General features: G+C 35.3%; 2 protein-coding genes across 4 annotated transcripts in view; one reads left to right on the forward strand and one right to left on the reverse strand.

Moving 5' to 3' along the window:
* Positions 1–21,946, reverse strand: part of SYN2 (synapsin II) — a 135,987-nt gene that overhangs the window by 50,298 nt on the left and 63,743 nt on the right. The gene's annotated exons all lie outside the window — the stretch shown is intronic.
* TIMP4 (TIMP metallopeptidase inhibitor 4) lies at positions 637–21,005 on the forward strand. 3 transcript variants are annotated; one of them, XM_065749656.1, is made up of 6 exons: positions 637–751; positions 835–930; positions 15,335–15,432; positions 18,956–19,070; positions 19,734–19,858; positions 20,009–21,005. In XM_065749656.1, coding segments are annotated over exons 1-6 (633 nt in total). In that variant the 5' UTR covers positions 637–750; the 3' UTR covers positions 20,207–21,005. The 3 variants fall into 3 exon arrangements, with proteins under 3 accessions (XP_065605728.1, XP_065605727.1, XP_065605729.1); XM_065749655.1 differs by having other exon boundaries at positions 637–930; XM_065749657.1 differs by lacking the exons at positions 637–751; positions 835–930 and adding an exon at positions 13,968–14,039.

Raw genomic sequence — 21,946 nt, forward strand, 5'->3', positions numbered from 1 at the left:
GACTTACACTGAAAATGAACACAGAGAAAAAGGTGTGCCTCCAGCATACATTAAATTTACATTAAATCTTTGATAAAATTAAAAAAAAAAACCCTTTTATTGCAGCGTTTTATTTTTAATTCATTATTCCTTGTAACTGCTAATTGTTCTAGTCTTATGAAAAGAGCACTGAAACATTTCTTTTTCGTGAATGAAGTTCTGTCCAGCCTGCAAACAGGAATGTCATCTCAAGAAAATGCACAGAAGTGCAGGGGAAGACCAAGGACTGCAAAAGAAAATCCAGTTCAAAAAAGGACAGTTGTTCACTTGACCAGAATCAAGAAAGTAGCAGATTTATTTTCTAAATTCAGGCTGGAAGAAAATGTACTAGAAAAAGATAAAAGTCTGTTCTGCTACAGATCATGAAATGAACTGCAGATACTTGTAAAAGCTGTTTTTGTAAAGGCTTTTGATTATTAATAGTTATACTGACTCATAACAGCAACATTGCAGTGCTTACTAAGATAATCTCACTTCTGGTACAATAACTTTCACCAATGATGTGCTTTTTCCTTAAAGGAAGGCGGAGTTACGAGTTAGTGTCTGGGCCATAAATAAGAGGTTCCTATGTCAGGGAAATTAGAAGTCAGTTAACATAAGCGTATACTCAGACTGAGCATTAGAGGGCTTTTCTCAACCACCCAAGTCTGCTGAAATTGAAGACGCGGAAGAAATCAAATAGTTTGTAGGAAGTTTAGATATAAAATCAACAGTAAGAAAGCATTTCTCTTGGCAGACCGGTTAGCTGTGCTTAAGGCAGCATGAATCCTGTACTTAGTACCTTGTTGTTTTCAGTGCTTCTGCTGCTGACCCACAGAATTCAGGAGCTGGTGGAGGCGTGCAGCTGTGCCCCTGCTCATCCGCAGCAGCTCATCTGCGATTCTGCTTTAGGTGAGTCACTAACAACGATGTGCTTTTAAGTGCTGGTAGGAAATCAAGTGGAGCTAATCTAACTGCTGCATTCTTTTTTGTGCAGCTGTACAGAAATATTTTTAACCACATGGCCTCGACTCGTAGAGGATTTTAGAACAAAATGACTGCAGAGAACCCTGCAGAGAAACATACGACTATGGGAAAAAAATGTGGTAGTAGCTGATGTGTTTTTCTTGATGTTTTTTTTCCTTTCCAGTACATTTTGTGGTTACGAATTGTTGAAATTACTGTAACATTTGGTGGTGGCTTTTTTTCTTCATAGAAACAACTTCTGTGCTAGCTCTTAATTTAGATTAAGCAGGAAAGAATAAGTGGACTTTTAAATGTTTACTGTTCACAGTATATAAGAGACTATTGCATCTAAACACATATCCACTCTAACTGTGCATTTGGACGGTCCTTACAGCACTCTGGGAAAGCTAAGCAAAGAAAAATAGTCCCCAGTGACAACATGTTGAAATATTTGATCTTTGTTCTGCTGTACTACAGCACCTTATTTTTTTGTTGTTTACGAAAATACTTGAGCAGGAAACTGATATGCCTTTTTTTTTTTTTTTTTAATTTTAATCTGGCTACAGAGTTTCCACACAAATAGGATTTTCCAGTCCTTAGGATAGCTGCATTTCATGATATTCAATCAACACTGTGGCTGTCAAAATACTTATAGAAAGAAACTAAAGATCTCAAAATGATACTGCATGGGGGTAGGAAAATGTGTCATTTTGCAGTCTTTTGATTTCATTAGCTCAAGCTGAGGCTGGTTAGCTTCCATCTAGTGTGAACAGTAAATGTAGAACATGAGTTTCCAAAGTGTCACAAAATTAGCATCTCTATGGAGCAGGCAATACCTTCTGCATACTGATTAATTGCTTTTATACTCTGACAGAAAATCTTTGTAGCCATGACAAACTCCAAGCTCTATTTGTGGCCATCAGTTAAATTGTTTTTTAATCTGGTTGTGTTAAGCAATCTTTTTCATTGAGCTACCTACACCAGACACTACAAACTTGAGGTTCAGGTGTGAAAGAAAATAAAGTTTTATTTCCAGAAGCTTAACTATATATGCATACAGTTAATGATATTAACCTGCTGCATTCCTAGACATAACAAAATGAGGTTTTTTTCCACAGATTTGAGATTTTTCTAAATAAATAATTTCCCAGTATAGAGGAAACTCAAAATACTTGTTACATGTTGTAATTAGGGAATTACATTAATTTAGGGAATTCATTCTGGGCATTCTAATTGAGAGAAGGTCCCTTACATATATTAGAAATGCTAGGTACATACTTTAAATTATGTTTAAATAAAAGACTGCAAAATAAAACTACCTTATATTTGGATCTGGTGCTCACTTAAATAGATGTTCTTTTTTAAGTAAACGGTACCTTTCAGCTAAGGAATGTTTTTATCATGGATCTCTTTGTTTATTGTCCATATTTTAGAATAGCACTTCTATATATTAAAAAATGATAGAGATGCACGTATAGCAAATAAATATTTGTAAATATATTTTTGGATATGCATATATATATATGTATATATATATGTACATTTAAAACCTGATCTAAGCATTTATAGGTGAATTCCTTGATTTGTTTTAGACACAGTGCATCTTGTAAGCAGATCAAAATGTCTTCAGAAGTTCTGGAGAAGACCTGTGAAGCAGTTTGCCCTGTGTAAGAGAAACCTCTATGAACCACTTGGGCAAAGGCAGCTTCTCCAGCCCTTATGCCAGGGCTGGGGCTGTCCTGGGGAAATGGGCAGCACAAGACTGAGTTTTCCCACACAGCACCACCCCGGTGGGAATCAGGGCAGTGCCTCTGCAGCTGTTGTTCCTTTTTGAAGCAAAGCAGGTTTGAAGCCACACCTGCATCCTTTGCACCACTTGGTTCTTAAATGGGAATGGCCATACTATTAAGCGTCCCATGCAGCGTTACACATGAAATTTCTCCTGCTAGTAGTACAAAGAATTCTATCCTTACACTTTTCAAGATTTAAGATTAAAAATGTACTTCAAGATTCGTACTTCTATTTCAACATATTTCTACTTCTAAAATATCAATTAACAAAGAGATCGGCTTTTCACCTACCAAAATCATTGGTAGCTGAATGTCAATCCAGCATCTTATTGAGACTATTCAGTCTTTTTCATTTATTTAGTTCATTCATCTGTGTACCCATAGACACATTCACATATTTCCTTGCAGAATAAAAACCTATCACATACTAAAACCAAGAAACCATGCCATGCCTCTAAATTTCACATTAAGTAAAACCTGAGACAAAGTCTCAGTCTTGTTCCTAGGGTTACTGAGTACGATAAATAATTCCGTTACTGCATTATTTCTCAATTTCACTGTCTGTAACTTTTTAAGGGTTTTTTTAGGATCTCTTGTGATCAAGATAGAAAGAAATTGGAGGTGGAGGCAATGGAATCTGTTGGCTTTACTCAAGCCACTAAGTAAATATGCGAAGGCACTCAGAAATGTTACAATCTATATGAGATATTCAGGAAAATAAAAAATAAAATTAAAAAAAACAGGCAAAGAATTAAGTATGGGACAAGCTCTTTTCAATTTCCTTTTGTTCAAATGATGAGCACTGCGCCATTTTGTCTTTTTCTGTCAGGAGGATTTTGTGGCTTTGCACTCTTTATAAATGCTCAGTATCTACCATCAAACCTAAGTAACTTAACAGAAATAATGGGATTTCTGATAGGTGTAGAATAGGACAGTGCTTCTGGTTCTGGTATGGTGCTGGATAAAACAAAAACTGCAAATGAGTGAAGAGTACTGCAGTTGTTTTGTAGTTGTCCTCAATGGGAAGAAAAGCAATTAAGGGGTTGAAGATCCTGACAGAAAATCTTGAGTGTTAGGCTGGTCCTGACATTTATGTGTTTGTTAACTCATCTCCTGCTTAGCCATAAGGGAGTGTGATTTTGTACAAATCTGAGAAGTTCTCATGAACTTCTCCGTGTCTTACAGCTCAAAGAGAGGTAAATCTTCATCAACTGGAAGTGTCCAGTGCCATGAAGATATACATCTTTCATTAGAAAAAGAAATAAATTCCTGTTGTGCCTAACAGTTCTGAGATCCTCCTAAAACATGTTGAATGCCTTCAAACCTCAATGAACACCTATAATTCTCCAAATTACTTTAGCCTGAAATGGAGATGGAAGGTTTATTAAATAGCAGTTCCATGTACTCCACTACTAATTGTACATGCTAAGTACATGCCCCACCAAAAATCAAGAAATTTTTTCCTTACGAAAATGAAATACGAGAATTGACTGTTTAATTTTTCATATTCAGTAGAGAGGCACCATAGTTTCAAGCTGATATAAGAAATGTTCTCTGAGTTGTTGGAGAGAAGCCATGAATGAAACTGAGTTGATCAAATGGTATCAAGATTTCCCTTTTACCACTAACTTCAGTAATTCATGAACTCAATTCTAAACCAATGCTCACATCAAATTACACAACCAAGTGAGAAATTTTATAGATAGAGAGGACTAATTCCTTTCTTAAGTGCATTGCTTTTAATTCAAGCTGTATTCTCCCCTGAAGCAAAAGCCAGGTTATTTTGGGGGATAATAGGACAAATAAGTACATGCTTTATACTTTTAAGATATGTCACACCAGTGCCCTACCGTTAGAGTCGATGCCAGTGTTCTGATTTCATGTGCTTTATGGCTTTATCACTTTTTCCCTAAAAATTTATTGAAAATAAACTTAAACTGATTAATAAAAGTGTGCATGCCATGCTCATAACAAGCTGCACCAGTGGAGGTGACCCACAGTCGCCACTGCTGAAACACACCACCCACCCCCTCAGTGTGCTCACAACTGCTGTTAGGTCTCCATAAACTTTCAGCAAGTGCTGATGAGCATCCACACAGATGAATTCAGTGACACCTGGTACTTCCATGTCGGACACCATTCTGTCACATTGCTGCTCTGCTGCCGTATGCAGTGCAGAAACAAAATGTAATGGAATATTGGTGGGAAGGTCCAACCTCTAGTGCCATACCACCAACATCTGCCCCTGAGACCGTGAGCCAGTGTAAGATAAGGAGGCACTAACTTCAGAACAGCCCTCGTAAATATATAATATAGCTTCAGAGAGGAATTCTTTAGCTTGAGAAGAGTGGCACATTTCAAAACATGATGGAAGCTTTGCAGCTGAAGCTTGGCAACTTTTTAAGGCTGCTAAAATCTCAGAAGATCTCTGTGAGGAGTCATTGTCAAAATGTGCCAGATTATATATTAAATTTTAATCACATTTAAAAATAAAAGTTAAAAAATTCAAAATACACCAGAATTAATTTTTCAAAATCCGTTCATCTGGGGGTAAAATTGCAATATGTGATTTCTGGATTATTGAATTTCATATTGAAAAGTTTATGGTTCAATGCCACACAAGTTTGCTTCACTGCAACATAGTATTTTGTTTTGTACTGGAGATGTTTAATTTGTGCAGTATTAGAGTGGAAAGTAGCTTTGCCTCATGGGGAGAATCACCTTTGGAAAAGCTATAAGAATTGTAGACAGAACTTTTTTTAAGTTAAGGGAAAAAAAGGCTAACAGTGAAATGAAGTTTTTATTCTTATCATGCTATATGCTCCCACTATATGCTTAATCTCATAGAGTTTACTTGCTGTGAACAGTGTAACACAAAATTAAGCAACTGTGTAATTAATTTTTGTGTCAAGGACTACAACATTCACACAAACATTAATAACTAGATCACATAACAAAAGACCATTGAAGACAGGGATACTACAGGGTCCTGCAAAAAAAATCAAATAAAAGAATCATAGAATCATTAAGGCTGGAAAAGACTTAAGTCCAACTGTTATCTCTTAGCACCATGCACAATAAGCCATGTCCTTCAGCGCCACATCTACACATTTCTTTAAAACCTCCAGAACGGTGACTCCAGAGCTTCACTGGCAGCCTGTTCCAATGCCTGATTACTCTTTCAGAGAAGAACTTTTTCCTAATATCAAATTGAACCTCCTCTGGTGCAACTTGAGGCCCTTTCTTCTTCTCCTATTGCTGGTTATCTGGGAGAGGAGGCCAAACCCCACATTGCCACAACCTCCTTTCAGGGGGTTGTGGACAGCAATAAGATCTCCCCTGGGCTCTTTCTGCAGACTAAACAATCCTAGTCCCTTAAGCTGATCAAATGCCTACTGCTTGAGAATGGACAACATGGCTTCACCAAAGGCTATTTCAGACCCTGGCTAGATCCACAAATCAGAGGCCATGCTTTCAGGCACCTCACTGTCAGAGAGATAGGTTTCACACAGTTTGCATCTTGGAGCTGTCTAAACACCTTCAAACTTCACCATAGCATGGAAAGATTATAGTACTTGGTATATAATACATATTTATACTATTGTCCTACCAAATGGAGGCAGCAACCACAGAATCACAGAATTAGATATTTATAAACATTAATCAGATCCCCTCTCAGTCTTCTTTTCCCCAGGCTGAACAGACCCAGGTTGCTCAGCCTTTCCTCATATAGGAGATGTTCCAGGCACTTTATCATCGTTTTTGCCCTCTGCTGGACTCCTTCCAGGAGATACCTATTTTGAACTGGAGAGCCCAGAACTAGACACAGTATTCTAATGTGGCCTCACCAGGGCAGAGTAGAGGGGAAGGATCACTTCCCTCGTCCTGCTGGCACCCTCCTTTTAATGCACCCCAGGATACCATTGGCCTTCTCAGCCACAAAGGCACACTGCTGGCTCATGGCCAACCTGTTGTTCACCAGGATCCCCAAGTCCTTCCCTGCAGAGCTCAATCCCAGCAGGTCATTTCCCAGACTGTACTGATGCATGCAGTTATTCCTCCCCAAGTGCAAGGCCATTCCCCACAGCTTTGCGTCATCAGCAGACTGGCTGAGTCTGAATGTTCTGCCTCTAGGGTGAAAATCACAGACGACAATACATAGATATATTTCTGGGATAAATCAGCACTGACTGGAAAGAATTAGCAAAAATGAAAAAATGAAAGCTGAATTTCTGTTTAAGGAATTATAAATTTGATTAGTGAAATAATGAGCTGAATTTTATTCTAATTCTCTCTCTTCCTTGAAAAAATGCACATAAAAATGACAGGAAAAGTGCAGCACCTGAGCATGCTTTTTTAAGTATTAGAGGAAAGGAATTTTTAAGGCTATTTGTATCACTGCCATTGAAAGAGCATGCCACTGAAAGTTTTATTACATTAACCTTTGAATTATCTAAAAATAAACCAACAAAAAAACCCCCTAGAGATTATTTTCATCTCAAAGGTGAGCAGTGTCCTACCAAAATCAGTTAATCAAAGGGAATAAGATTCTTTGCTTCTATAAACATTAAATAAATATTATTTTTTCTTACTTGTCTGCTATGTATACTTTTATACATGTTGATAATATCTGAAATTAAAATTTTACACTACATAAATTCTAGGAAGTTATTTAGCTTTAAATAGCTCCGAAAGCACTTAGAGTGCGGCTCTTAATTTAAAATGGTCCCCAACCATTCAAAGGTGCAAATGCTTATATATTAGAATAAAATCATAACTGCAGTACATGCAGTGGATTGCAACACTGATTGCAAAGATGCTGTGCTGCTAATGACTGCTTATAAGTACATGTATTTGTATCTGTCTTTAGAAAATGTTTAATAAAGCACTCCAGCATTCATGGTTACTGAATTGAGTGCTGCTAAGGGGAAGAAAAAGAATAATCTTCTGAGTTTATCAGAGACAAAGAACAGATCGATTTATGGAATCGCTGTGCCTGAAGATACATGCTATATTTGCTCAGGCTGGAACAGGCTAATTCTTTCTGAATACTCTCACAAGTAAGGATAAATGACAACACTTAGTCAATTCTTTCCATTTGCAGACAACATTTAGCAGAATGAGAGGAAAAGTATTTTCTGCTGAAAGTAAGAGCTTTATCAGAACAAAATGCATATGACCTTATATCTACTTCAGTTTTTAAAAGAGAAATGACTGTTTTGAGAACTTAATTCAAAATTCCAGTCTTACTGGTTTCCTAACTCTCTTTTCAAATCACAGTGTAAGACTGTGCTCTCAGTATCATGCAACTTTAAGAAATAAGTTTTAATCTGCTGTAAATGATTTCAGAATCCTATGCTCCATTGAAATGGGGCTCAGTCTGGAAAAATGCTGTCACTCTTTTCTCCTTTGCTCACTGAGCATTTTCATGGCAGCACTCCTGACAGCATTAAAGCTGAAGCTGTAAAATGAGGTGGCATCATGAAATAGTGAGCAACAGGACAGAATTTTAAAGAGCCATATTCATGAAGCACAGAACTCTTGTCAATTAGAACATAAGTGACAACTAAGAAATAATTACACTTTACTGAAAAACAACTGATCTAATCGAGTATTTTGTTGTAAGATAAAAACTCACAATTATCACACTTCACTGATTTAAAAGTAACTCATAATACTGATTTATTGCTGAACCTAAGTGCAAGATAGGATAATTCAGCAGCTATGTTACTTCTATTTGAAACAAGAAATTAAAACCCATTTTAAAGTCATTCTGCATACACTGCATGGAAAAACAAAATTTAAGCTTATGAACAATGATTAAATAATATAAAACAGACCATAAAATACTGCCAGATTCTTAATCCTATTAAACTAACAATTTTAATCCCTAACTTTCTCATTAAAAAGTATTTCAACAATACGGGGTTTCTTCCGCACGGAGGAAGAGGTATGCAGCCATGAATGGAAATCTACAATAACATGATGTATGTTGTTCTACAGACTTTAGAGTATAAAGAGAGTGTTATTCTTCAGCTGAAATTAGGCAGATGTTGATTACTAGTCAAATGATGTGGTATTTGAGGCTTGAGAAGTAGAGAGAAATATTTCTGGTAACATGAGTAGCAGCTGTAAAAACAGTGCAGAAAACACTGACCTTGAACAACATTAGGAAATCATGCTATTTTTTATGTCATGCCTAAGTTAAGACTAGCACATATCTGTTAAAAAAAATCACCTCTTCCATTTGAAAGTTCATAAAAACCTCACCCTTACAAATTGAACATATTCTTCTGATAATAATAATAAAAGGACCGCATAATCTGATTTAATAAGGAAGCCAGACTAAATCAACTCTTCCCTTCAACACAAGGAATTTTTGCATCCCAAGCCAAAAACACACAGGGAATCTCGAAGTCCTGACCTACCAGAAAGTCCTAATGAGCTTCCTACTTTTTGAAAGCTTGCAACAGAAATGCACTTTAGATGCAGATGAGCACTACCACGAATAAAACACAAAAGAATTATCAAAATCTGCAAAGTATTTATGTTGAAAAAAGTTGATAATCACTGCAACTGAATATCCCTTTGAAATAGTGATGAAACGATCACTTGCTTCTGCTTTACAGACTTCAGAAGTATATGCATTTTTTTCAAGAAGGTGAGTTTTGGAACGCTCTGTTTTTTTCTAAAGAGAAGCACCACGAATAACAGTGAATGATATTAGAAAATTAAAGTTCATCATGCAGCGGAGAAAGGTGTAACCCACAACATTTGCACAGTAGCAAAATGTATTGGTTATAAGAATTCATACTGGTTAGAAATATTAATATTGCTAATATTAAATTAGATCATGTGATCTTTGTCTTCAGTGTGCAATTTGTAGGTTTATCCATCATCTTTTTCTCTTTGCTTTCTGTTTTTCATGGGATTAATAGAACTTAAGTTTGGGGCAATTCTTGAGTTTTAAATAAAACTGCCCTTTCAAAAATCTCCCTGGGGTTTCTTCAGACCGAATAATAAAATTTTAGTACAAGAATCTGATTTTTCAGTTCATATAATACTGTTATCTTACCACATTTACCTTCTCATACAACTGGAAGCACAGTCAGAGGCAACGCTCTTCCAGTGCATGTCCATGAATAGAGGATAAAAGACTGCTGTAGTTACATTGTTCAACAAGCTCTATGGGTATAGATCCACAGCCTTTGTGTCTCAACAATCTATGAAGTTCTGTTTTTTCTCTTGTGATGTTCCAAAAGCGTGTTTCAGTTTATTATGGTGCTGTTGATTCAATTATCTTACAGATAGTTATGAGCATTTATTAATGGAATATCAGAAAACTAAAACATAAAGCAGGAAAAGACTGCGTTCAAATCCTAACTAACATAGACATCTTCTGAAATACAGATTCCTTAGCTTTTGTTCAAGGAATTGTGGAGGAAGAGGGAATATGAACAATGCATACTTACAATTAAATCCATCTCGTATAATTATTTCTAAATCTGTAAATTAATCTACTTTAAAAATAACAGAGCATTTGTAAAACTAGGTAAGGTACATAGTTACTTATTTTCAAGAATTATTTTAATGTCAATCAATAATTTTTATCTTACTTTGGATGAGTTGTCTTCTTTTGTCAGCATGAGCAACACCTACAAGTTTATAACTAAGTTATAACACTTCTGTACTGATAATACCTTTTTTTCCTTCTATATGTATTTTGAGAAATTATCTTTTCACAGATATGGGAATACTCATGCAAGTTCATTTGGTTTCATCAATGGTTAAACTCAAAGCTTTACAATAAGCAAATGCAACAAGTCTGTTCTATGACTGAACAGTTCGGCATAGCTAGTTAGAAATATGGCAGAGTTCCATCAGGAAAGTGGCAATGCTGTACAAATGGGAAGTGTTTAGTAAGAATTCTACAGCTTTTTATACAAACTATCTTATTTTTTTATCCAAACACATCCTGTACAGTATTGTTTTGAAGTGCGTTCATTCACTTTCATCTGTTGGAATCAATTCTATGCAGATTTATTCTTTCATTTTGAGGTTAAGAACATTCTGCTTCCTGCTAACTCTTTTCCCTCTCTGCCAAAATTGTTAAGCTGATCAAATGTCTACTTTCCAATGTAAAATATATTTAATAGTTTTTGAGATGTCTCATGGAACACAAGTATTCAACACTGTGTTCCAGGGTTACTCAGGCAGTTATAATAGCTTAGCTTGCCAATATTCTTCTTTAGACCATGAGTTTGTAGGAAGGGACCAAAGCTTGCTGGCATCTGGTCATAAAAACAAAAACAAACAAACAAAAAATTGCACTTCCACCTTGTCTTTGGACTTTATCTTTGAGTCCTAACACTCATGTGCCGTAACTTGTGTTTAGGTGAATGTGGCAGATGAGGCAGATTCTGTCATCAAACTTCAAGCCTGCATTCTGGTTACCTTTATTTAAATACTTGGACAGTTAGATACATGTCTGATTTAAACTGGAACCAACTTTGACCTGTGAGTATGTAGACTGACCGGACTACTCTGTACATAAAAATTCCACCTAGAGCAGCAATTTAATTGTAAGAAGGAATATGTTATAGCCCTTTCTGTGACTTCCAGCTTCCTCTTCTCTCTGATCTCATTCATTTAGCTGCAGAATTAACTCACTCCCCCAAAGTCAAAGATGGTAAATGACCAGATTTGCCTGCATTCTTCTACAGAACAGAAATAATTTGAGCACTTACATACTACAAAGAGGAGATGGTACTGAATTGTGCTGATCACTCACAAAGAAAGCATGACAGGGTGTTACTAGAACACCTTCTTTTTAAATCCTACAGGATTAAAGAAGAGAAACAATGCTCTGGTTGCAAACGTTTGTTCACAGATAATTCTTGGCTTTATTTAGCTCTGGTTTTAGTGTAACCTGTGGCACTACCAACATTGCTCTGCACTCCCCAGTTATTCCAGCATAGCTTGACACAATACTCAAATCAAAGTCATCGGGATTACTTCACTGATTAGTTAAAGCATCAATTCTGGAAGTTTCCATTAAGATACCAGACAATAAATAAAGGCCAATAAAACTAAGGAAAGCTCCGAGTGTCTGTCTCCATATCTGGCTGCCGTTAGAGTTCACACACTTCTTAGCCATTGTTTTTTTATTTATTTTAAGGTTTTTGCATTTAAAAGTGAAAACATATGAAATGCCTTCTATTACATGAGGTGATGGTAGCATTTGTGTACATGAAAATAATTGCTGTATCTGATTTCAGAAAGAAAGCATATAGTATTAGAAAATATATGTTAATGCCTAACTTTTTAACTTTGAACACCCCTGCATAATATAAAACCCAACACTTTTATCCATATTGTTTAAACATAAATATATCTAATTTTATGCTAAGTTCTGTCCTTTATGCAGTTCAAGATTACCTTTCATTGCTGTAGAAATGGTTGGGAGATTTTCATTATTATTTAGGAAAGGAGGAAAAAATATTCTTAATAGATATCAAATAATAAATGTTCAGTAGCCAAGCTGATTTACTAAATAGAACACTGCCCTCTTATAACTGCAATATGCTGTGACCTTCATGATAAAAGCAGAAGTTGCTTAGAGGGGAGCAACTTGACAGTATGGACTCAGCATGATAGCGGGAGCCAATAGCTGCCATTAGGGTTTTTGATGTGAGGCTCTAACTGACCTCCTGCATAGCTTTGATCACATTCATTTCTTTCTATTTCAGTTACCCAACACACTTTTCAGCTACAAAATGTTTATTAAATCATGAAATATCTCTTGAAAATAGCATGAGTTACAAAACTTGAGAGCACTGCACGAATGCAGCCTCCCACTACTGAAATATTAGCATGAATGTCTCTAGAAATGCATCCTATATTTTTAATGTGGGAGAAATTTGAGGCACAGTGAATTATTGGCATTAGAATACAAAAGCTATGCATATGCATTTCATACGGAATTTCTCATATGGAACCAACAACTGTCTGAGAGGGAAAATGAAATTACTGCCCTAAACATGCAGTGGTTGTTCTCAGCCAAGTACAGAAGCCAACCCAGCAACAGCACAGTTGAAACCACTTATTGAAAAGAAGTACAGGCAAGGAGGAATCTTAAGTTTTAACCACTCTCTGAACCATGAGTGAAAAGGAGATGGCTGGGCCCAAGAATGCTAAATCAGGAAGTGCTTGTGGTTAAAAACAGAAGCAACCACATGAATCAGAGGTTTTAGGAGACAGCTAAATGACTGATTGAAGAAAATAAAAAAAAAAATAATCAAAGAACAGAAAAAAAAAATGAGGAGGATTAAAAGGCCCCAAAAGATCTGTGTGTTTGAATCTGATTTCAGGAGTTAAACCCAAATAACTAAAGATTTAGACATCCTTTAATGTAAAAACCTTCTTGTCATTAAAAAAAATATATCTCAGTTTGGTCTAATTCCACCATCTGGAAACTTTCTCTTAAACACACGTTTTCTTTTTCTTTCTTCCTTTTCTATTTTTTTTTCTCCCTACACACCCACAAAAAGATCTCATAATGACAAACCCTAATATGTTATCCTTTATGCCTCATGTAATTCCATGGAGAACCTTTGAGCTATAACAGATAACCTGCAATGCTCCTGACAGATGGTAACAAGAATTTAATACAAATATGAATATGAGTAATATTTCACTATTAAGCAAAAGGGGAAAAGTAGTTTTAATTATTCTACAAACATTTGCACTGAGTATGCAAGGAAATATTTCCTGAATATAAAATATGTTGTGGTATTGAGGAAATTACAGGTCTAAATCCTAACTGTCGTCTCACCTCTTAACTTCTATTAAATGAACTTTTTTATGATAAAATCTTTCCTTACAAAGTATTGCTGTAAAGGAAAACAGCACTAAACAAAATGTTATTCTAATCTGACCATTCCAGCAGTATAGCACAAACAATCCGCAACACTTTTTGTCTGGAAGTATATCAAAGCATTTACACGTACTGTTAATTATTGGGAACATAACACATCTGCAGATAATTAAAGAGGTACTGCCACTACCATCAGAAATGAAGAATTTGCTGTTCATACTTAAAAGAACTCTTGCCTTTCGATCCAATCTATAAGTCTAAAGGGAGTTAAAAGAGTTTGAATGGCCTGGGAGGAGGGAGCCCCGTGCCAAAAGACAGAGGACTCCAGCTTTGAAGCTGCAGGCATATGCACCATGTTGATTTTTACATCTAGTTTGCTCTGCTAATAAGTGAGGAAATGAGAACTGCCCACTTTTATATGAAACTGACCTCTATTTGGCTGTAAGAAAAATTGCAGTTTGGGTTTCTTATTGATTTCATTTAGTTAATTTATGGAATAAATTTGTTGGGGGTGGTAGGGAACATGACCTAAAAAAATAATACATCAGCTTGATTTTTTGAAGAGAACAAGTATGAGGATTTCACTGTAAGAACAGACAAACTCTAGAACATCTCAGGGGGTCCAGAAATTGTTCTTATGCTGAAGAATAATTTCTGGTCTCTGTAGTACCTGCATAAAGGGCCATACCTATGAGTGTGAATGAGAGAGTAAACTCAACTGTTCCCTTCAAAAAACTCAGACATCCTTGGAGATCTGTCTGTGCATAATTGTGAGGTAGATTTAGAGTTGAAGTGTGGTTTGATTGTTGATTGCTAAGGCCTTTGCCACTCTCTCTCCATGGAGATACAGTTTGTTCTAACAAGCAGCACATCGGCAGAGGAGCTGCAGTAACAGTCATCCAGAACCAAGCCAAAACTGGAATATAAATAATTTTTGGGAGGTAGAATTCCCTAGAAAAACTTCGGGCTCAATGAAATATACCATCTTCTTAGGATGCTTTTACTCCCTGTGCCAAATATTCCTGGTATATTTCAAACAATACAGATAAGAGACACAAAGCAAAGATAGGTAAGAGAACAAACTATTTTTCTATCACAAGCTTTCTTACTTGCCTTAAGAACAGGAAATAAATGAAATGCTTCATGAAAGGAAATAATTCAACTTTACAAGCTAATGCAATTAAGGCTGGAAATAACAGGCTAAAATGTATAGTCTCAGGAAAGTGAATGCAACACAGCTGTTACCTTTGCATTGTATCACCATAGGTTTTAGTCTGTTAGCATACAGAAGGACAATTCTGTCAAAACTCAGGGGTAACTTATTTCAGATTTCCAGAATCATAGCATCCATAACCATAATCAGCTTAGCAGCACTGCTCTACTTGAGGATATTTTAAGTCAAGGGTTGCATTAAGAATGTTGAGAAACTGTGGCCTTAAATCACAGAAAATATCTAAGCAATGGAACATATTTCTGTCAAAGGTAAGTATTCATATAATAGGCAGACCATTTATTTTCAGCCTTTATCTTGTCCAATGACAAAGCTTAACATCTATTTCTAGCTAAAGCGTAACTAAAAATTTAGAAATAAAAAAAAATAGAAGAAAAATATAATTTTATCTATTACTTGTAATATCAGGTATATGCTTATTTGCCTTTTTTTTTTTTTTTTTTTTTGTTACAGTGATTCGTGCAAAAATATCCAGTGAAAAGGTGGTTCCTGCCAGTGATGATCCTCTTGATACCCACAAAATGATCCGGTATGAAATCAAACAAATAAAGGTACATGGAATCAATCAGCTAATTTGAAGTTCAATACTGATAACCTCTGTATATTCCTACAATTTAGTTCCAAGTGCTTAACCTGGAAAAGGATCCAGCTGTTATCAAGGCTAGATATAGGTGAACGATACAGAATTAATTAGAGTACGGTTGAAAAAAAGATGAAAGAAAAAAGAGATAACTCATGAATGCCAAAGAAGTAGCAACTTGCTAACTAAGCTTATTTTTAAACAATTTTTCTTATTCAGAATAGTTTTATGAAGGCTGTATGAAAATGTACTTAAATTTATGAGTGCTATTCACTGTATTTACTTATTTTCCATTTCTAGTGAATACTTGGCCACATATGTTGCATTATGGTATTGGGGCTCTGATTGGCTGATACAAACTTTCTGAGCAGAGGAAAGCATTTCCAGCTGAATAGAAAGGGCTTTTCACAAGTGAATACAGACATATGCAGAAACAGAATTCCTTCCCTGCTACTCACAGAAAAATCAATCTACACTAATGTTGCTAGCGAAGTAAATGGGAGTGCACAAAATAAAATGATTCAGAATCTCATAGGATTTTTCCATTTATTTTTTCAGCTCCTAAAGAGGACGTTCATTAAAGTTAACTTATTTTGCTATCTTTATGTTTTTTTCTAATGGTTTTAATGAAATAGAAGGCTGTGTAATCTGTGACAGAAATGCTAGCAAAACTAAACTTACAGCATCATTTTACTGATTAGAAATCATCATTAGGTTTAGTGGAGTTCTTCCAAACCAGTGATAGAGTCTTGTGATAAAGAATTTGTTGCTTTCACAGAATCTGTAGAGGTTACATTTTATTTTGACTCTAAGTAGAGAAAAAGTTGCTCTCTTTTTATTTTATTCACTGGGCATTTTGACATATAGTGGTAGTGTGACTGTTTTAGGCTACTGCTGTTACAAAAAATATATCTGTTACTTTAAAACCAATATTTTTCTCTTAGTATTAAAACATGGATATTTTTGGACAGAAATATTCATTATGATCTTGTTATTCATTTTTAGAAATACTAAAAATGAACAATGATGGCTTATTCATTTTTTATGTATGAGCTAGCATGTTTAAAGTTGATGTATATTTCCAATTTATTTCACTGTGATAATATTTACAGTATTACATTAATTTGAGAAGAAAATTTATATGTAGTTTGAATATTTGTTTTCATAGCATTATTATTGCTGACTTGGTAATTGGGCGTATTGTGAGGAGCCATGTAAATATAAAAACAGTGCTATTGGCTTTAATAATATTTTGTCCTATATTATCAGAATATTAAAGTAATGCCCAAGATATTAATGTAAACATTAGAACAATCAACACCTTTTACAGAGTGAAACATGTAAGCATGATTACTAAGTACATTTCACACAAGCTGCACAGATGGAGCCCCTCTGAAAGAATTAAGCTGACTTCATTTACAAAAGGGCGGGCTCTGTGCACAGTGGGAGTATGAGATGATGTTCAAGCTGATAACTAAACATAACAATATGTATACTTTACAGTGATGCATGTTGTTTAAAAGCTAAGAAAATAAGCTCTCATATGGCTGAAAAGCCTCTGAAAACAAAGCAGATAGAAGAATGTCATTGTTATAATAGGAACATGCCTGAGAACCTGAAAATAACACAAAGTTTAAAAAGTATTCTAAAACCTTGAAGCTATGGCTGTGTCACATAGCTCAGCAGGACAGCTCCAGTATCCGTACAGACTAATTACCAGGTTCATATCTTTCTACTCTGATTCCTACGTGTATTTTCCTTCAATAATGTCCTACCAGAACATCAGATGTAAATGCATTATATCAGAATGCAGAATTGAGTCAAGCCATCCTGAGAAAGCATCCAGACCTTCAGGAGTTGGGATAATATGGCAGAGAAGATCAAATACAATTTACTGAATGAAACAGAAGGGTAAAAACTTAAGAAACTGTTTAACCAATATCTAATCAAAACTTGAGATAAATCAGAGCTGGAATATGACAGAGAAAACAAACAACAATCTGATGAGGGCCTAAGGATGCTCCTCAATTATTATAAAGTTTTATTCAACTAATGAGAAACTAACTCAAATGAAACTCAAAATGCTCATTTAAATATTGATCAGATCTCCAATAATAGTTGCTGTTAAATTGTGTACAGGTAAGTATATACATATATATTAGTTTTATAAATTTGTTGTCCGTCTATGGCTCTTAAAATAATTTAGATCAAGTAGTGAGTTATTCACTTAAAAGTTGTATCCTACTATAAAATGCGGTTTAATCTAAGGTTTCTGAAACTGACACAGAGGATGCTTGCAAGTTCACACAGTTACTTTGTACTAGATTTCTGTGTCTAGTACACCCTGAATAAGGTGAATTTGTTTTTAGTTGCTATTCTGGATTTCTCTCTTTTCTTCTGAGGATGTTTTCTTCTTTTCCTAAGTATTTCAAATTAATACCTAATGTTTATGGATGGGAAGAGCAATGACAACACCTTGGACCATTTTTATAATTCTAGAAATAAGGCTTCAAAAAACCTAACAAATTTACCATCGTGTTTTGTAGTGCTCTGTACTGTTTAAATCTCCTGAGAGAAATTGAGTAATATTAACATATTTTCCAGGGACGCCAGCTGCAACAGAAAGAGCTTGCCCATGAGAGCTGTGAACCTTGCAATTGTCCACAGCTGTCAACACATGGCATGATGTAACAAAACGGGGCCCCTGGAGTGCTGGGGCTTCAGTTATGTCATATTAGGTGATGACAGGCATTCTGAAGTTGACTAGCATCTTATGGTTCCTTCTCAAGTTTGGATATAACTAATTTTGTTTCTATCTTTTAATGGCTGACTCAGCCATAGCTGGAAATATTGGTTAGGAAGCAGACAATCTGAACACTGCATGGGCTTTGATTCTGAACCTATCCATTTTGGTGCTTCAAGATAGAAATTCTAAGAGGTACTTCCCATTTTCTAACAGTCATTTCAGAAGTTTGCATTGGACAAAATTATCAACTGGATGTGGAAAAACAGTGTGCTTTACTAACAGAATAAAGTAACAGTGCTCCATTTCCTAGCATGTTTTATATTCTTGAAGTTGGACACAATTACACCGATAAGATTTTTCATGCAAATATATCAGTAATTTTTCATCAAAGATTCAACACTGCAGTATCTTGTTCCAGATGACTGCTGTGTCTTTTTTATTCCTTAAATGGAAGATAACTAGAATATAATGTGAAGATAAAGCTGTTGAGAGCCATTAAAAACACTTAAAATCAGATTTTAAAATGATAATTAAAAAAAAGAAAAAAAAAGCCTAATATCCTTATAAAATAATGGACAATTCATTTTATGTAGAGATGGGGCCTAACTGTTGGTATTTTCTCATAGAAGTTCAAATTTCACAGCCTTTTTTTCCCAAAGGTGCGCTATATGCTTGTTTCAGTTGTTAGTTGCGTTGGTTATTCATGTTTGTTTTCCTCTTCTGACTTTCACTTTCTGATAATTTTCAGATGTTTAAAGGATTTGAAAAGCTCAAAGATGTCCAGTATGTCTATACTCCTTTTGATTCATCACTCTGTGGAGTGAAACTAGAAGCAAACAACAAAAAGCAGTACCTTCTGACAGGTAAAACACAACAAAACTAATGTACCTATTAAAAAGAAAAAAAAAAGTAACTGCTCAATGTTAAATTTCACTAACTTTGGGGAAAAAAAGCCCTATGTATTTCTGTTTTGTCTAATTAATACAAACAGAATTAAATGGACAAGTTGTGTAAAGCTACAATTAACCTGCAATCTGGCAAGTTTTCTGTTCTTTACTTGAAGATATTAAAACCCTTTCAGAGGAAGTTGAAGCCAGTAACTGTGTAGTTAGTGAATAGGAACCATGCCATCATCATTCATTTAAAAGCAACAGTACCAGTTTTCCTATGAATGCAAACATATTTAATGAGACAACCCATGCCTACATTATGCCTCATTTGGTGTTGTAAGTAACTGCAGATTTGTATTTATAGAGTCCTGTGATCTTGTCCAAGGTATTATTGCATTTACACCCATCCCCTGTTTGCAGATTATCAGCATCTTTTGAGAAATGTCCTTGTTAAACCTTTATCATCTATTCAGGAAGATAGTTCTTATACTTTAAAGAAAATTCAGTGAAAAAAGTGTGAAGCATGACACATTTAGTGCAATTGCTAACTAACTTTTGAATTCTTTTCAATTTAGTTCAGTATTTAGAAAACAGTTTCACTTGCTTGCCTTATTTTCCTTATTTCCCATGCTGCAGGCCAAATTTTAAATGATGGTAAAGTCCTCATCCATTTATGCAACTACATTGAACCATGGGATGATTTATCCTTGTCTCAAAAGAAGAGTCTTAACCAGAGATATCAAATGGGCTGTGGCTGCAAAGTAAGTATAGAACAAAACACTCGTAGTGGAGCTCAGCTCTGAGGAAAGAGCATTTTTCACTGGTGAAACTGTGCTCTTATACACCATGTATTTTATTGTTTTTTTTAGAAGCCTTCAATCTACTGAATTAATGTACTGTTTCACGTTTAGATTACTACCTGCTACATGGTGCCCTGCTCTATCACTGCACCAAATGAGTGCCTCTGGACAGACTGGCTGATAGAAAGAAAGCTATACGGGCACCAAGCCAAGCATTACGCCTGTATCAAGAGAAGTGATGGCACTTGCAGCTGGTACCGAGGTGGCCCTCCCCCAGAGAAAGAGTTTATTGACATCAGCGAACCTTAAAGTGATCACTTCCTTAAAAGCCTTGGAGTCTAATTCCATCAAAAATTGCACGCTCACAGCTTTGAACTGCTATCATCTAATGTATCCATTGCTTAGAAACAAAAACAAATTGTTCTGTAAAGCTAAAGTATGAGTCTTTGGAATTGGCACTAAGACAAGAAGAGGAACAAATCTTGTGGAGATAGCTACTCCTTAAAGTCATGCTTTGTACAGAGAGGCTCAAACCAAGAATGCTGCTCTGTGTTTTATAAGGCATAAAAAGTTTCCATTTTTTTTACCAGTATGAATGTATGAGAATATAAGAATGGTCAGAAATGTCCCCTATTTCTGCTAACCTTCAGATCAAAAGAGCTCTACGTTTTATTTCAAATTGTTCTGATGAACTAAGGAATGTTTTAGAGAACTATTTTTTCCCTATATGAAAGTCTTCTGATACAAAATAATTATTGTACAGTGTATATGTAAAATATTTTAACAATCTTCTATAAAAGATTCAAAAAATCCCTGTTTTTTTCCTTACCTTTTGAAACAAGTTGAACACTTTTATGATTAAAACAATCTATGCTCCACATTTTGTTTGTTAGTTATATCATAGGTTTCTTTAACTACAGAGTTGTAACATTCATTGATAATTAAGTTAAAACACAAACTTGATAATCAAAATTCCTATATCCAACTCAATATTCTACAAGGTATAGCTAGTCCATAGGAAAAAAAAAGGCAGATCCTTCAGCATTTTATGGAATCGATGTAAATAGCAACAGATGAAAACTGCCTATATATTTACAGAAACCATTGTCACTGTGCCTCTCTTAATATGTGACTAGGACATTTTATTTCAGCACTGTTGAAGCCTCAGCTTCAGAAAGTCATAAAAAAGGTATATGCACAAGATATTAAATAACTTACACTGCAAGAGATTTCTAAAACACTCTCAAATATTTGACCATATTTAACAATAAATTAAATTTACGTTAATGATTTTTCATTCATGAATGCCCATTGTAATCTGTCATAACGAGTTTGGCAACTCATGAACTTATCCTACAGTTACAACAGTTTGCCTTCTACTTTTTGAATGTTTTAACTATTAAGAATTGATTACTGTAGTTAGTAGTCAATCTCACACATATACAAGTTTACAAAAGCATCTCAATTCACAGTGGTAAAACTGAAGAAGTTATTTTATTAAGAGCCAAAGTTTAGACAGCTGTCCAACTGCTCGCATTCTAGAAACTGGAAGAGAACCATGGCACAAGTTATGAATCCTATCTTTTAATCTAATTTTCTCTGTTGGGTTTCTTGAAAATCATTCCAGTTTTGCCTGGAGATTACTCTCTCATATTACTCACGTAGGAATTTAGAACTGCCAACACTGCAAAACTGACAGCAACACTCAGCATTATTCCTTTGAGGAAGAGCTGCCTACGTCCCTTAGGAGGGACATAAATGTTGCCTCTCACTTTATTTTATAGTAAAACACTGTTTCTGTTTTAATTTACTATCCTAAATTAAAACACCACACATTTGTGCTGCCAAATATAACACTGATGTAGTTTTCTATTTTGTTGAAGACAAGCAAAAAATTACCAGTTGGCCACTGTACACACGTATATACGTGTACACACAACTGCTTTCCTAAGAGAAATAGGAGGGCCACTTTTCTTCCAATAGGAACTGATACTGCAAAGACAACATTAGCAGTGCTAATCACTGCTAGTGCTGTGCATTTATATTAAC

The sequence above is a fragment of the Cyrtonyx montezumae genome, unplaced genomic scaffold, assembly GCF_038088225.1.
Source record: "Cyrtonyx montezumae isolate F1298 unplaced genomic scaffold, pur_monq_1.0 scaffold_6, whole genome shotgun sequence".
Classification (NCBI taxonomy): Eukaryota; Metazoa; Chordata; class Aves; order Galliformes; family Odontophoridae; genus Cyrtonyx; species Cyrtonyx montezumae.